This window comes from Gavialis gangeticus, unplaced genomic scaffold (assembly GCF_001723915.1).
Source record: "Gavialis gangeticus isolate Ggan-Ray unplaced genomic scaffold, GavGan_comp1, whole genome shotgun sequence".
Classification (NCBI taxonomy): domain Eukaryota; kingdom Metazoa; phylum Chordata; order Crocodylia; family Gavialidae; genus Gavialis; species Gavialis gangeticus.
Genome location: NW_017729032.1, coordinates 172,568,851 through 172,586,360, shown reverse-complemented (window position 1 = coordinate 172,586,360; position 17,510 = coordinate 172,568,851). Strand labels below are relative to the sequence as shown.

Sequence of the window (17,510 nt, the reverse complement as noted above, 5' to 3'; positions counted from 1 at the left end):
AGAGGCCCCTGCACAGCACGGGGCAATGGGGGACAGTGGGGATTGCCTCCCACCCCCACTTGGTACCTGCGCGGCAGCTGTTGCATCGCATGGATGCAACCCAGCTCAGCAGGGTGCTGCACGCTGTCTGGGAGCTGTGGTGGCTGGGCCTGAGTGATGCTGGGCTCTGGCTGACAGGAGGAGCCACTTCAGCTCCCAGACAGCGCACAGTGCCCTGCCAAACCGCGCTGCACCCGCATTGTGGGGAAGCTGCCATGCAGGTGCCAGGTAGGTCAGGGGGAGAGGCCAGGTAGGGGGTGCGATCGAGGTGTGGGGTCTGTGCAGGGGGGCTCTGCCAGCCAGTGCTGCAGCTGGTGAGTGCAGGGCTTTTTATTTATTTATTTTTTAAATGCCAGGACTAATCTGGGACCGGGGGTGAGATGGAGCCAGCCAGAGCAGCCCTGGGGGCTTTTCTTGTGGCTCCTCCCACCTGGAGGAGTCACCTTTCCCCAGTTGATCCAAATCTCTCCAAAGCTTTTCCGAATCAATTTGGAGGCTTCAGGTTCTAACCAGACCTTTTAATAGGTCTCCTGATTTGATTTGGATTCAGAGATTTGGCTGCTGAATCAGGCTAAAACTCCTCTGAATTGAATCGGCTACCAAAGCTTTGCACAGCCCTAGAAAACAGTAGGCATGGTAGCATAATGGACCCCACCAAACCCTGCAGGTTATTGAACCCCTGTGAGAGAAAGCACAGATTTCTTTTCTGGGGGAAAAGAATCAAAAAAGACTAACAAAAACAACAAAAAGAGGATTTTGGGGGAAGAATAAATGGAAAGGAATTATTATAATAATGAAGGGTATTAGGAAAAGAAAAGGTTTTGGATCCCGCTTGCTGGGAACAGACTAGCAACTAGGAAGTGATAGCCTTTCTGATGCTGCTGAGCTGGTGGAAAACACAGCTCAGTAATCTGACCCCAAGACACAGAGAAAGCTCAGTTTGTACAATGCTTTTTATGTTGTTTTTCCATCCCTCCCCCAGAGCACTGGGACTGGAAGGGACCTCAGGGAAGGATCATAGTCACTGACCAGCTACAGATGTCAATATCAGAGCAGTCCTTCTCCCCTCTTCCCCTCCTTCTCCCTAGTTTCTGTTTAGCTGCAAGCAAGCCTGGCTTCACATCTCAAAATGTTTAAAAACTTTTGAAACATTTTGAGTGCCCTCATTTAGTTTTGAAGCCATTTCAAAGCTTTTCATTTCATTTCAATTTCTCTGTTTCGAGCTCGAAACGCGTTGAAACAACTTCAAAAGGAAACCCCTCTCGAAATTTTGCACAGCCCTATTAGATACCGAGGGGATACTTAACACTTAATAGTTTTCACAACATTGCCACACAGAGTATATACTCCTTTGTATATTGTTGTGTACACATTTTTTTTACTTCAGTTTAAGTGTTTTTTACTATATCATGTTATAATATACTATATTACATGGCCTATATAATTATACATATAATTCAGTTTATGTGCATAAGTCTAGTCTTCTGGAATAAGCATAATAGTAAAATTAATATGAAGATAAATTCTGTGATTAACTTCTTCAATGCTGTTTTCATTGCAGGTTCCTCCTGACCTTCAGAATGAAGTGCTAATTAGTTTGTTAGAGACTGACCCAGATGTTGTGGACTATTTGTTAAGAAGGAAAGCTTCCCAGTCATCGTGAGTAACCCCTTTTGTCAACATCTCTGTTTCTCCTGAGAATTTCTTTTGGAAGTGTTCAAAAGGTTCTAGTTTTCCACAAATCCTTAGGTGTTTTCTTTCAAGGAGTAAACAGTGCTCCCTGTTACACTGACTCTGCCAAAGAAATTATGTCTCATCTACATAATTTTCTAAAAACAAATCTTGTTTACTGTTTCTAGGAAAGGATTGTGGGCTGCTTCAGAGAACATGTATATAACTATATTCAATGCACTATAACCTAGCAGGATGTATTCTAGTGAACCACTGGTCCATGTTTTGCCTTTGTTGTGGTCTTGTGCCTTCAGGAGCACAAAGCGCATATATATATTTGAATATCTTTGAAACATAGCCTGGAGTGCCTTAATAGAATTATGGCTAGTAGTCTGGCCACTCTGTTGTCCCTTTCCCATAGTGTATACCCATAGGCTTTCAAAGGAGGCATGACAATGTAAACAATTTAATCGTAACAGTGGGTGTATTGTAAGTAGCTGGACATAATCTAGCCATGGGCTAAAAAAAGAGAAATGAAGTGAAAAAATAAACCTCACCAGTCACCACAGCAAATGTTGTTAACAAATTACTCAAACACTATACATGGTGTATGCCTACACCCATGTGCCTTAATGTTATAACTTTATTTATCTGAAATAGTGAGATTGCCAACTTTCTCGCAGGACACATAGCACTTCCCTTTCGTCCAAGTAGGCCCCAGGGTATCAGACATTAAAATCACCTCACTGGTACATGTAGTAAAGCTATTCTACATTATGTTTACAGTTTCTAGGTCTTTCAGACAGGCTGGATTTGTATCTGCCCATGTGAGGAAAGTGCTTAGCTTCTAATTGTGGTTGCTTCCAGAACATAACTAATAATACATTTCAAAAAATCCATTAGCTATGAGTAGTCTTCCCCTCCAAGACCAGTACAACTGGAATTTAGATCAGTGGTCTCCAAAGTGGGATGCGTGCACCCCAGGGGGTGTGCAAGATGATCTATTGGGGTGCAGGAAGAAAATATTAGAACTTCTATTTATATTTATATTGGGGGTGCATGCTCAAAAATTTTTTACTGATAGGGGTGCGCGATCAAAAAAGTTGGAGACCACTGCTTTAGATAATAAGTGTACATGGCTTCACAGTCAGAGCCATGCCAGGAAGTAGTATCATTAATATTTTTTTTAAAAAACCCTTTCTATAAAATAATTTCCAAAACTGTAAAAAAGTATGACATAAGCAGACTGTGTGATGATACAATGTGCTTATGAAGGTTTTTATTGGCCTGTGTTTGGAATGATCACATTTAATTTCAAGCTCAGGTTAATGAAAGGCTTTAGGGTAAACATTACCATCTATGTTGTATAGAGATGTATTATTGTGTCTCACATGTAGATACTTGTACTGGTTTATCATAGACTTACGTCAGAGAATGTTGTGCATGTCAAGGTTGTTTATTCATAAAACTTGCTTGGAATACACTCCAAGTTTAATGATTATCTTCCCTTGAGCTTCCTTACCTTACAGCTAACATGCACACCTACAGGAGAAAGTGAAATTTTTTTGCAAAGCTGGATGCAAGTAATAAGAGGGGTTTTTTGCAGGAAAAGGTTTCTAGTGGCACTAGGATCCCACAGTTACCCAAGTACCTATTTGTTCTGATAATGGTAAATTGAAATTTTACCAAAATAGAAAAACTTACTATCTATCATTTTCTTCTGCTCTGCTACCAGTTGATTTTATTTGTTCTTAATGTTGGTGCAAGCATTGTATGGAAACTCAACGTGAGGAATTGGTTAGAAGATTAGAAAGAATATTGTTAAGTGTCAAGGGTCAAGGTTGTGATGCTCGTAAGAGGTGGGTACGTTCAACACATAATCTCAGTTCATAGCCTTTTTAAGGCATTTTGGCTATGTATATCTTGGTTATTTTTCCTGAGAAGAGTGGAAGGCAGCAGTGAAGAAAAGAAATATTTACAACAGTTTCATCAAAATGAGCCTCCAAAATATATCTCTATTCCCAAGGGGACTTTGCTGATCAGATATTTTATCGTGGATTTCAAATTTGGACCCAGGAGATGGAAAACTTGACATATTCTTCAGTAATGACAGATAAGCTTAATCAGCAAAGCAACTACTTGGTTTGATATTAATGTATGAGAACAACTTCAATACTTTATTCTCTTGCTAACTGTCCTGAGGCTACTACAGCTGATGCAGGCAATGCATTTGCCTTCCTATCTATGGTTTTGATGCCACTGCAGATGCTCTCTTGGCTTCTATTTCAGTCAATGACATAACAGTTTTTTTTTTCTTTTCTTCTTCAAAGGAAGACAAAACAGAGTGCCTCCTTCTCTGTCTTAAGAGTTGAGAATCTTGGATGATCAGTGGGGGAAGGATTTTGGGGCAGGGTATTGTGAATCGCTTCTTACCTTTAAGACTTCACTGATTACCAGATCTGCTTCTTAGATAACTTTCTCAGTATGTCTGGACTCTGGTTGATGGTGTTGGAATGAATGGGTTCTCCAGTGTAAAGTGAACCAACTCTGAATTGCCACCAAATAAAAATTGCTCATTAAAAAACCATTTGCTGTTTACCATGTTTAAGTAATCTTGTTAGAGTGAAGGTTTTTCAAGTATTCTTAAAGTGATGAATGTTTTTAGTCAACATTTATCTGTGATACAGATGTGCAAGACTCCATATTAAGCCATGCAATTCCTAACCAACAGGAAGCTTTCAAATCTCCAGTTTTAGAGATATAAGGCTGGAAGGAGCCTTTAGAGCCATCAAGACCTCACCCTTTGCTGTTACAAGCAACCATGTCCTTGCAGTTTGAACAGTGACAAAACATGTATTGCCCTGATATATTTGGAAGTTACTACTCCATGCTGCAGTACCACTGCACTCTTTATAAGTTGCCTCTTATTGGAGATAATAATATCATAAGCCTTAAGATTCTGATAGAGAGAGAGAAACTCCTTTGAGCTTTGTAATAGTTTCTAGAGCTGATGTTTCTAATTTAACATTCCTAAGCAGAGCTACTGCTTTGTGTTTTATGTCATTGTTAGTTACAGTTTATTTTTGGACCCTTTCCTTAGCATAATTAATAGCCTCTACAGACTATTTTTACAGGCTTTCCTCAATGCCCCACCCACTGTTTAATAATCTGTAAGAAAAAGTCTGTTAGAAAAGTCAGCTGTAAAAGCATGTCATCTTTTAATTACTTGTGCTACAGGACCACGTGGTTTTTTCATTAGTGTAATTTTAGGCACTATAAAGTGTCTAGGATTGCCATGTTGGATAGAAATTAATACGAGTACCATTAAAAAATTGCTACTTAACCACAGGCGGTAATTAAATTCAACACAATTTGATGGTACTTCCTATTGTAGGCCTGGAATTGCCATAACTACCAAGATAAAGGTATATATTCAATTGTAGTAAATATCCATTTATTAATGAAACCGCATTCAAAACAAACTATAATCGGAAGTGAATTTTTTAAGAATATGCAGCAGTTCGGTTTTTGTTTATAACAATTAAATGTATATAGGACAAGGCATTTTACAAATCATATTTTACACTGTTTTTAATAAATTACTGGAAGCTGAAAATAGTTTCTATTCCAAAGCTATTCTGTCATGTCCCTCTGTATATATACATTATAAGGTTGCTGTAGGCTGGAATTATTGTAATTTATTTTGAAAAAAACACATTTAAGTAGTAGTTTTGAAAATAATATCACATGTAATGAATTGCATGGGATTGCTAACGGATAACCTTAAAGGGGATTTTTAAACGTGAAAATTTGGACCTTTCCAAACTTGACAATTTCCATTTAAGTGAGCCTTTATCAGGGACTCAGTATTGAGACGAGATAGACTATAACAAAGATCATTTAAGGTAAGACATAACATGAATGTTGTATACAACAAGTTATGTTCCTACATTTCTTCATTTGCTCTCACCACCCTCTCTCCCCATTCTTTGTGTTACCTTGCCATAGCTAACTGGTTCTATAACTTCCTGTTTCTCCCATCGCAAAAAAACTGGGCCCTGATCTTTCAGACTCTTAGACATGCCAGTCTTCCTGTTGTCTTTAATGGGACTCCTTATATGTTTAATGCCATGGGCAGATTTGTTTGGCGGCCCTGAGCCTCTGGTCATCTATTTACATATAACACTCTTCTGCACTTTTCAAACATTGTTCTGAACTCAACTATTTCTCTTCTTAATTCACTTACAAGAAAGGAAAGGGAAAACACCTAGAATCTTTATCTTTATTTACACACTGAAAACTATCTAAGTTACAATGTTGTGGCTGGTTTTGTAGGTCTTTTGGTGATTCCATGACCCTGCTACCTGAATGGATTACCTAGAACAGTGTGGGGCAAACTTTATGGCAGGCAAGCCACAAATTATTCCCACACCCTCCCCAAGTGCCACCATGATCCCCTTCCCTGCCTGATCTGTTCCCTGCTTTCTGTTCCTAGCCATGTGTTCTCTGTCTTATCAGCTGTTCTGCTTTCTGCTTCCTTTCCTGTGGTACTGACTCAATTTGCTGCTTTGCTTTCTGCTTCCTGCTTTGTCTGCTATTTTGCTGCCTTTTCCCTCCCTGATGTGCCATACACCAAGGCTGTCCATGCCTCAGGTTGGCCATCCCTGATCAAGGATAATTCTGCCTAGCCAAAAAGCAGCCCTCAGGTTTTATGAGTTAATTCCCAATTGTGGTTCATAATCAACTTGCAGGATAAGGAGGCATTTATAGCTGGGAGCTAATCTGGTATAGGTAAATGTACTTTGGTTCCAAACGCTATAAATGCTTTTATAAAAAGAGGCAGGGAACATGAAGGAAAATGCCTTCTTAGTATGTATATTCTCTATTTTGGAGGTCAGAACTTGTAAAGCTATGTGGAAAGAAACCAGCCTGAAAGTGTTGCTAAACTTTTGCAGACCACATTTTTGTGGGTTTATTCTGAGAGAAACCCCAAATCTGGAAAAGACTTATTTTGGTGTTAATGTGGAAACTTGAGTGCTGTGTCTGTCTTGTCACTCCAAAAACATGCAATATATATTCTTTAGTTTCTTTTTTCAGTTCTTTGTCATGAGTTTGGAGAGAGAATTTTTGTTTGATAGTAAATAATGTACTCTGTACTGCTAACCATTCAGTTGAAGCCATAATGGTGTCTTTGGATTTGATTCTGGATGTTGACCATTTTCAACTCCCTCAGTACTTCCCAGGATTAAGCCTTGTGCCACTTAATTATAATGGAGGTAAATATGGTGCGTTAGAGCAAAAAAAAAATGTTGATTTTGGGTGAGGAACAAGAAGCAACAACATACGAGCAAAGAGGTATATAGCTGATCATAAAAATAAGAGAAATAAAAAATGCTGATGTAGGAAAGAATGTTCAAAGGATGTCTCAGCTTTCTGTGAGGCTTAAGTTGGTCTCCACTCTGTCAATGCAAACCCAGATTTTCTTAATCATATTCAGAATCTCTTACTTCCAAAATTCACATTGAGGTAAGGATTTTCATTTGCACAGCACCGAGATCAGGGGGTATTGTGTACTGACCAGGGCTCACAGGTGCAACTACAAGGAAAATTTAAACCGTAACATTGAAAACCTTCAAAACATTGGGGTGCCAGTGGTCCAAAGGCATATGATTTTTGGTGATTGTCTGCCTGAGTCTGGGGTTTGCTTTTCACTATTTTCTAAAATTAAATGAAAATCTAGCATTTTAATTTGAAGACTCTTAAAGCTTCTGTATGCTATCAGAAGAGTCAACTGAAGTTGTCCTATATGTAAAGCCAGTTGTCCTGTGTAGGATATTTTTCTTTGAATTTCTTCAGAACAGAATGGTGTGAGATAAACTTGATATAATTCTTTGTTTCTCTAATTACGTGTTACTTTAGAGTGTAAGAGTGAACTACTACATATTGCTTAATATCATAGGAGTGGCAGGGATTTTGTAGGGTGATATTTTTTTACTGGACTGAAAAACCACCCTAAGAAATCCTTGCCTCTCACATAATTTGTGGACCACCATGATTGCAACATAACTCTTACACTACCTCAGTATCATAAGATTACAGGAAAGTAGGGCTGGAAGGGACCTCACACAGTCATCTGATCCAGCCCCCTGCTGAAGGCAGGAGTATCTCTGACTGACCCACCCCAGATAAGTGTCTGTCTAACCAGCTCTTGAAAACTTCCAAGGATGGAGATTCCACAATTCCTCTAGTTAGTCTGTTCCACTGCTTGACCACCCTCATAGTCAGAAAGTTCTTCCTAATGTTTAACCTAAATTTATTCTAATACAGTTTGAGACCATTGCACCTGGTCCTGTCTCCTCTGACTACAAAGTCAGACTACACATCTACAACCTCTCTGTAATTATTCTTCAGGTATTTGAAGACTGATTCCAAATCCCTCCTCAGTCTTCTCTCTCCAAGCTAAATAACTCTAGTTTATTCAGCCCTTCCTCATAAATCATACCTTCCAGGACCCTAATAATTTATGTTGCTCTCACTGGAATCTTTCTAAACTGTCCATATCCTTTTTGAATTATGGGGCACAAAATTGGAGAGGTGAGGCCTCGCCAGTGCTGAATAGAGTGGAAAAATCACCTTCCTTGATTTGCAAGTGATACTCCTGTTAATACAACAACCATATCAAACAAGTGTACTTGGTCCCACCCTCAAGTTCAGAACTATGGGATGTACCCTACCCCACTCTCAAGTTCACCCTTAATTTCATGTCTAGCACAATGGTCAAGGTAACATAAGGAATCAATTCACTATGATTCTTTTCCTCTAGTGAGCTATGTAGTTGTGTGTACACGTGCGTAATTTTTTTATTGCAACATTCATTGATTTTTGATGACCTCTTGTGGCCATTTTGTGGCAAAGGTTTTAGTTCCATACTTTAGTAGAAGTATCCTCTCTATTGCTTGCAAAACATTTCCATTTTAGCAGCTATGATCATACATTTTTGTGTTGTCAAAGTGCAGCTTTACCTACGGACTCTGAACATTGCTCATTAACAAATGTTTGTTTATCAAATTCTATCAGAAGCCCAGAAATGCTGCCATCAGAAGGTCCATTCTCCATAGGAGGGAGGCATTCTTCCACAGACTCTAACAAAGCCTCAAGCGGAGATGTTTCTCCATATGACAACAACTCACCGGTACTGTCTGAACGGTCTTTGTTGGCAATGCAAGAAGACATTACCCTCAGTTCAGATAAGCTCCATAAGGTACCTGAACAGTACACATTGGTTGGTCATTTGCAGTCTAAACTGAGAGAGAATTCTTCAGGATCACAAGCTAGAAAAGGTAAAGTAAGACCTGCACGTGTTCATCTTTTTTTAATATGCAATAAAAATTTGTGTTGTGCAGCAAAACCATTTCCTCTTTCAAATCTATGCATCCAAGAGTTGTGACTTCCCTCCCTTGTGCCATTATGGAAAATAAATCTCTCTACTGTATGCTTCCCTGTTTGTTACCAGTGGTTTGGAACCATTATTAGATATGGATACATGAATGTATGTATTATTCTGAAGGCAAGAAGACTCCCTAGGCTTCATGACCAAAGCTTGTTATTTTCACTCATGCATATTGTTTTCCTGTTGAGTGCAATGGGACAGTATACTTAAGGAAGGCGCTACCTACAGTGGATTCTGGGGATCTAATCCCTATGGCATTCACTACAGGATTTGAGCCTGTAAGTCTTTAAGAACAGGATATAGCTCTGTGTCTTGTGCAGGGAAAATCCACTGATAAGTATATGCCAAGCCTTTTTTCCTTCTGTTTATAGAGAATATTTTTACTGATTTTTTCCAATTCATCTTTTCAAAAGATCATTTCATGTCTTCCTCCTGTAGATCTTCCAGAGGATCATTTTAATATCTGGGGCACCTGGCATTCAACACTGAAAAGCAGTTCCAAAGATCCAGGAATGACAGGTTTGATGTTTCTTCAAGAGTTTTTAGGCCCTGATTTGGCAACTGCTTACTAATTTTAGTTTTATGCACTGTGAGCCATTCCTTTGAAGCTGGGAGGGATACTCATGTTGTATAAAGCTAAACATGTGTAAATGTTTATAAGATTAAGTGCCTTCATTTATTAAATTTAAAATGGGGACTCTTCGTTCTAGAAGTACTTTACGTATTTCGGTAGTGTTGAAATGATGGTGTAGTCATGATGCTCCAGGAAATATGTGAGAAGCAAGAATTTTTGTGGGGGATATCCTTTATTGGGCCTATTTCACGATTGGGATGAGTTTAGATGAGCTTTTGGGTATCATAGCACCCTTTAACAGGTCTCTGGAGAGAAGCAGGTACAGCAGAGCTAAACAGATGGAACAAAGGCTTGTGTAAAACTCTGTATGTAAATAAAAACAGGACAGAAGAGAAATTATCAGGTAGACAACAGACTAGAGAGATGCAGTAACAAGCTCAGTTTGTAAGTGCTATGAGGAAAATATTCATGATACCCATCCCACCAAACTGAAAACTGCCTTTACCCAAAAAGGACAGTCCAGCTGAGAAATAATCTGTATCCTTGAAAGAGCTACCCAAATACCCTGCAGCAAGCTACTATAATACAAGAGAAAACACCCACTGATTGCGCACCCTTGGTTGCCACCTATCAGCCCACACTCAGAATGGATTATCAAAGAATTACAGCCAGTACTCAAATAGGATCAGATCTTGAGAGAAATATTCCCAACCTCCAGCCTTCAGCCCCCCAACTCATCATTAGAAGAAAACTCCCTGCTGATCAACAGGAACATAAGGGGACCCAGGCTTGCCTCAGCAATAAATGCAAAACCTGTCAACTCATCTCTACAGTCACAACAATCAAGACTCCCCACAATATTGTCATTAGAATCTAGGGACCTACTTAAATCATGCTCTCACAATTTTCACGGAAGTCTACTGAAAAATAAAAATTGATTAAAAATGAAATGCTGGGAGCCAGTGGTCCTCATGGCCACTGCTGCCAGCCTCGCAGCCTGCTGGGGCAGGAGTGGGGGAGGCACTGGCTAGCAGAGCAGCATGATGGGGAACAGCCCTGATCCCAGCCACCCCCGCATCCCCCCTTTCCTGCAACAGCCTCTTTGCTAGCCATTGGTATGGGGTAGGGCCACATGAAGGGCACCGCTATCTGCCAATCCGCGGTAAGGGGGCCTCTGGGGCCTCTTGACCAATCAGTAGAAATGCCATGAAATGCCTGTGAAAGTGGCTCTGCATGCTGTGAGTGGGCTGTAAAAACCCTTTCTTCTCACCCTCATTTAGGTAGGTCCCTAATCATACATACCTATCCCAGAATGTAGTGTGCCTCATCCAGTTCACCAACTGTCCTCATCCTCTGGCCATCCGTAGACTCTGAGTCTACAAATCCTCTGATGTTCTGGGCATTTGTAGACTCACCAAATGTCCTTATCCTCTGGCCATTTGTAGTGCTTACCATTTTCTAAACTGTGTTAACTATTTCACATCACACAGTTCAAATCAAATTTCAGTTCAAATTAATAGACACTCATATACACTTGACAGCCCCTTAAGAGACCAATTTACAGTATCTGTGTGTGGGCTTATGCACTTAGTACTTGAGGTTGGAAGAAATTAGGAGGCAATAATAAGGCTTTTTTAGCACTGCTACATTGTTGCCAACCTACTGACAGCTATCTAAAGTGCTGTTCTAGAAGCAGTAATGGGTGCAATTGACCTGAGTGGTGATGACCATCTCAGCCAACAACATTTTGGGGGGGAGGAAGAGCAAGGGGGTTTGCTCCTTTCTTCACAGACCAATAGCCCATGCGAGGGGGGCAGAGCTGCTTGGGGCTGGGGGCATAGTCCGGATACTCATATTTCGTCACAGTGGCTGCGTCTACACAATAATTAATGTGCAGTAGTTACTGCACATTTAGTTTAGTACTTGTTTAATGAAGTACTAACTAAATGTGCAGTAACTGGACCGTCGCAAATTAGCACAGTTTTTGCCTGGGATGCTACTGTGTAGTGTTATTAGGTTACTGTGTATTAATTGCTTCATGCTCAGTGAGGTGTGGTTGGTGCAGTTGACTTTGTAAAGATGTAACTTTGTGCCTGATAACCCATGTTGTGTTGCAGAAACCCAACTGAGTTTTCCTTGTGGGGACTGATATTTGCAATGCTTATCTGCCAAGTTCCTAAGGACTATTTTTCCTAAAAGCAATGCCATATATACATATTAATTAATACAGTATACATTGCCAATTTGGACTGCCCTAGTCTGCGTTAACATTAATCCTTATTCAGTGAGGATTAGTTTATACTGGAGCCAATTTTAATTCACACTGCAGACATCCACATGTATATAGTGACAGCTGTAGTCCAGATTAAACCCAGAAAAAATGTAATGTCTATAAACAGCCTCTGTGGATGAAACCAGACAACAATTATGCACCAGAATGAGTGATCACTAAAAAAAGATAAAGGACATCAGGTAAAAGAACTTTTTTCATAGAATAATCACTTCCTGTCTGACAGTTCTTGTGCTCATGGGAAATTTACAAAACATCTTCAAAAGAGGAAACTGGGAACAAAAATTAATTAGCTTACTGAACACTTAAGAACTGGGGGCTTAACATAGAGAATGAATTTGTGGTCCATTATCATCTACCCAATACTCACTAATCTCTACATTTTACAGAGGCCCTCCTGAATGATCCTGCACCCTGCTTATCAGGTTTTTACTGCACCTCTCTTGTCTGTTGGCTACCTGATAATTTCTCTTTCATCTTGTTTTTGTTAAATATGGAGTTTTTCACAAGCCTTTGTTCTACCTGCTATTTAGCTATGCTGTGCCAGGAACCTGTGGAAGGGTACTATGATATCCAAAAGCTTGTCTAAATCCATCCCAACCATGGAGTTGGTCCAATAAAGGATGTCACCCACAAAAACTCTTGCCTTTTACATTTTTAAGCATTTAATCTGCTTCCCATTTTTAACGGTACTGCTTTTACTAAATATTAGATGTAAACAGACACAACAATTATAGACATACGACAGCATTTAAAAATACGGTGCAGAGTAACATAGAAAATATTCTCTAGGGAGGAACACATGCAGTGCTTGTTGCTTAAGTCCAGCCCTCATAGAGGGCTTGGAGTCCTGGATTTGAATCCTAGTTCCACAACTGATACTTTGTGTAATTTTGGTAAAGATACTTAACTACTCTGTCTCAGACTCTTTCTCATCTGCACCTATTTCATAGGAATTTTGTAAAGATAGCTGTAAAGGTTAGTTAATTCTTGAAGACAATATGTAAGTTCTGAGTACTAAAAGCACAAGTGTACATAGAGTGTGAAGTTCAAACAATACAAATCCAACACTGTCCTCTCCACTATGATGAATTAGGTTAGAGATAACCTATAATATGTCATGCAAATTGCATGGCATGCTGATATTTCCTCTCATACTCTGGTCCTCAGGTTCACATGGAAACATTTGTGAAAGCAGCTCATTACGACCAGGACAGTGCTCTCTTTCTCAAGGGAACCTATCAGCAGATTCTCCTCAGTGGCAGAGTAACTCCACTGAATTGGACAATGGAAAGCAAATAATACGAAGGAGTCAGACTACTGCTGCCATCTCTGAATGTAAGTTTCATCCTCCCGTGTCTCGTGTTTGCAGTACTTCACAAATTGAAGGCAGTAGGAGGAGTTCAGATGAGTCTAATTCAAGGTCTGAGCGGCCTTTGACTTTGAGGAACACAGTGGACTGTCCAGAGCGTGACTCAAATCTGGGTTGTTTGCAAAGCATAACTAAACCTTCATATCCGAGGCACAGCAATATAAGTAGAAAAGACAGGCCACCACCTCCTTATCCTGGTCCTGCAAAAACAAGTTCTGCATTGTTCCAGCAACCAAGTGGCTCATCAGTACCACACTCCTTGTGGAGCCTTCAGAAAGAGAAATGTTCAGAAACCACTGCATCAGGAGGACCAACAGCCAAATCAGTGGACCAGTCCACATCCAGTCAGGGGAGACAGACCACACAAAACAAAATAGGTAACATCTTTTCCACTACAGCCAATAATCAGAAAAGCAAAAATGTGCCTGAGCCAGAGTGGCATGATTGGCAAAGAGAGCGATGGCAAATTTGGGAGCTTTTATCAGCTGATAATCCAGATGCCCTCCCTGAAACTCTTGTATGATCAGACTCATATACAGAACTGCCAATGATGAATAAACCTCTCTAAAATAGGAAAAGAAAGGTGACATTGGAAAACCTGAGGGTATTATACTAAGTACATTTCATTATTTTTTAACTTTGTTCACTTTAATTCTTTAATAGCACTGTCAAGAAGTATATTTACAAATGCAATATGTTTCAGTTTTGTAGCAAGCTTTAAAAGAGAAGAAGAAGATGAAAATTTTAGTTTAATATCTCTGTATGCATAAGCTGTGTGTAAGATAAAACTATTGCTTTGGTGTTGCTAAAACATATTTATATATCTGCAGTTTCGATGATTGTATATTCTGAAATAGGTTATGTATGATAATCATATGGTATATGTTCATATACAGATGACAATCAGATCGTGACTGCTTTTTTTTAATCACTGCACTTAAGTTACGCATTGGAATTCTATAAAAAGTGCACAAGCTGGTTTCTGTGCTTATAAACATGTTAATGGGGGTAAAATGTCCTTCTTTTCACTGCCTGTGAAAAACAGTAAAATAGAATGAAACATATGAAAAGCCATATATTTTATAAGGGTAGTAGTGAGATAAGGGGAAAATAGTAACCAGATATTTTTCTTATAAATATAATTTTGCAAACAAAATTAAAATTTGATACAGTATTATAACATAATATTTTTTTAGACTCTGTTTGGAAGCAATTCAGTTAATCAGCCAAGAGAAAGGCCGTGCCTAAACCAAATGAAAAGTCTTAGTGCAGAGGTCTGCCATCCCATTCTAGAATAACTATGATTTTATATATACAGCATATAATATATATATTTATAAATGTATGATGTTATGTATTGTTTTAAAACAATAAACTGGAAATCCAAATTAAAAAAGCATGTAAAAACTCAGAAAAAATATGGCTTTTCCTATTAAATAACAAGTTTTCAGTATTAAGAATAAAGAAATTGAACATGCAAGTATTTACACATACATTAAAAAGGAGAGTAACATGCAGTATTCTAGAATTGAGTATGACATTTGGAGAAGTTCACAGCTATTTGTATAAATATTTCGCCAAAATTTGGGGAACTATTTCTTCAGTAACTTTACATTACATTGTTAAATGTTCATGTTACGCAAGTTCTGGTTTTTTAAACTGCAAAAATGTTTATGACCAGCAGGTGGCAATGTACTCAGTATTTTAAGAGTTTTGTTTCACTTGATAAGGGAAAGTGTTTCATATACAAAGATTTTTATAAAACATGCTAGGCTTAATTTTAATGAAGTTAAAGACTTATTCAGTGGTGTTGTCTTTAAATTCTATCTTGTGCCATAATGATGGAATAAAAAGCTAAGAAAATGCATGGGGATATGTCTTCCTCTTTTGTCGCAAGGTTATAACAAATGGCATGTCAACTCAAATGATTTATTATTTTCACGGGGTAAAACTTTCAGAAGTGCCCAAGAGACTCAGGAATCCAGCTCACACTTCCAAAAGTGTTTTAGTTGTTTATACCAAAGTCTCATGGAAATTTAGTGAGACTTAGGCTGCTAAATCAGACTCCACTCCTGCCTAACTCAACAAATTTATGCAAAGTTGAATACAATTGAAAGGCATGTATACTAGAGGTTGACCTGTTCGAAAGTGACCTTGTTATAACTTGTTAGTTGTTAAATCAATGTAACTTCTATAATGTTGATCGGATCTTAATATGGTTTTAAGTTACCAATTTCAGACATCCAAGTTTGACAATGATGGTCTATTATTTCAAAGTAGAGATTAATAAATCTTGGCCTCCACATCAGCAGTGAAATGTTCCCAGTCAAGGAAAAGAAGAGGTCTTTTCCAATCTATCAAACTAAGGGGCAAGTCAAAGCCAGGTCTTTGCTGTTGAAAGTGCAATAATTAACCATATTTCTTGCTTCTGTTAAGGTCTACATTATTATGTTACAGCAGGCACTGAGTATTTGTTTGACATAGAACTGGAATGAGACAGAAGGTTAAGCACACAGCATGTATGTAATATTACTTTTTGAGTTAGTAGTTTAAAACCAGCCCTGGTCATTAGCAATAGATGTTTTAGTGCTTTTTTGAAATGGTTTGATACTCTGGAATAACATTCAGATAAGCCACCCTGAAGTTTAGCCGTGAACTCACTCATGAGGGTTATCCCTTCTGGTCAGGAATGAGACAAATGATTAGCTTAGAGCATTTGCTGCGGTGTTAGTCCAAATCACATTCACATTTATTCAGGGATATATTCCCTATAAAGTTACTGTGAATTCCCACTGGAACAGTGGTTCTCAACTTTTTTAGATCCCTTGTTAGATTCAAAGTGTCCCTGAGACAGTGCCAGCTCTTAGCTTTCATTTGTTTTTTGACTGCAGAAAAATGATAGAGCAATTCTTTTGTTGCAAAGAACTCAGAAAAACCATAACAGGGCAAGGTGTTTTTGACCCTACAAATTCGTTTGAAATCTCTGGGGGTGTCCCCATGAGTGCATGTGTGCAGTTTGCGGTGCAGCAAATCGCACGCACCACATGTGCAGGTGTTGGCCACACTGCTAATTTGCAGCATTGAATTTTTTTACACCAGAAGATCCTGGTATCACAAAAACCCACACCAGAAAAAAGGGCAACATACATGGCAACAACACACATCTCCCAGAACCAAAGTGTGGCTAGTCAGGACCACACTCTGGCTGCTGGCCAGGCTCCACGCACCTGGATTTCCACAGCTGGAGCTCCAGAAGGCCCCAGGACCCCAGGTAAGGTTGCTGGGACCAGCCCAGGTGCTGGCCGCAGCCTCCCCTGCCCAACCCAGGGTAACTTGCCATGTGCTAAAGCGTGCATGCAGGGGGCATTCCCCTGGGACAGCTAGCAGCAGCACATATTTGTGCCACTGGTAGTTGTCCCTGGGGAACACACGTTCTTGCTCATGGAGATGCACCATCTGGGTTTATCTTATGAATCAAGTTGAAAGTATTTGCATAACTACCAGTGTTAGCATTGTGCAGCACCCCACAGCAACCTTAAAAGGAGTGCATAGTACCTGACGGTGCCTATAGATTTGCCCAGTGATCATGCTTAAAGTATTTCAGTTTACAGTGCTCCCAAACTATTTAGCTCTTTCAATGAATGCTACATATTTATACCCAACCATATACATATATGTTGATCTTCTAGGGCATTTGTACATATGTAAGTGCTGCACATGTAATATAACACTGTAGCAGGGCACTAGGGTGCCTGCTACTGGCATTAGTAATATGGGCCGAGCGGCCAATCACCGGGGCAGCAGGTGAGAGTTGCCATGGCAGCTGATTGGGTCAGCTGACTGCCAGGGGCAGGGCCTGGCCTATATAAACAGCCAGGCCGAAGCCTAGCTGGCAGTTACCATCTAGCAGCCCGAGGAATAAGAACTTTGCTGCCGAGCCGAGCCGAGCCTAGTAGAGCAGCCTGGCCACTCAAAGGGCTGCACTATGGCAAGGGTAGAGAGAACCCTGATTGAGTGACGTTGCAGGAGAGCCAGGTAGACATAGATTCTGTGTTATAGCCGGTAGGCTGATTTTGTGTTGTAGCCAGTGGGCTCAGGGCTTTATGTTTATCGC

The 17,510-nt window shown here is 39.7% G+C and overlaps 1 protein-coding gene across 2 annotated transcripts in view; it reads left to right on the top strand.

Annotated features, from left to right (window-relative positions):
• ARHGAP6 (Rho GTPase activating protein 6) overlaps positions 1-15,259 on the top strand; it is a 397,221-nt gene extending 381,962 nt beyond the window's left edge. For both annotated transcript variants that reach the window (XM_019524742.1, XM_019524743.1), the window contains exons 10-13: positions 1,601-1,698; positions 8,788-9,050; positions 9,599-9,679; positions 13,195-15,259. In XM_019524742.1, the coding sequence (XP_019380287.1) occupies positions 1,601-1,698; positions 8,788-9,050; positions 9,599-9,679; positions 13,195-13,919 (1,167 nt within the window). In that variant the 3' untranslated portion in view covers positions 13,920-15,259. The remainder of the gene's footprint in view (positions 1-1,600; positions 1,699-8,787; positions 9,051-9,598; positions 9,680-13,194) is intronic.
• Positions 15,260-17,510: the final 2,251 nt, after the last annotated feature.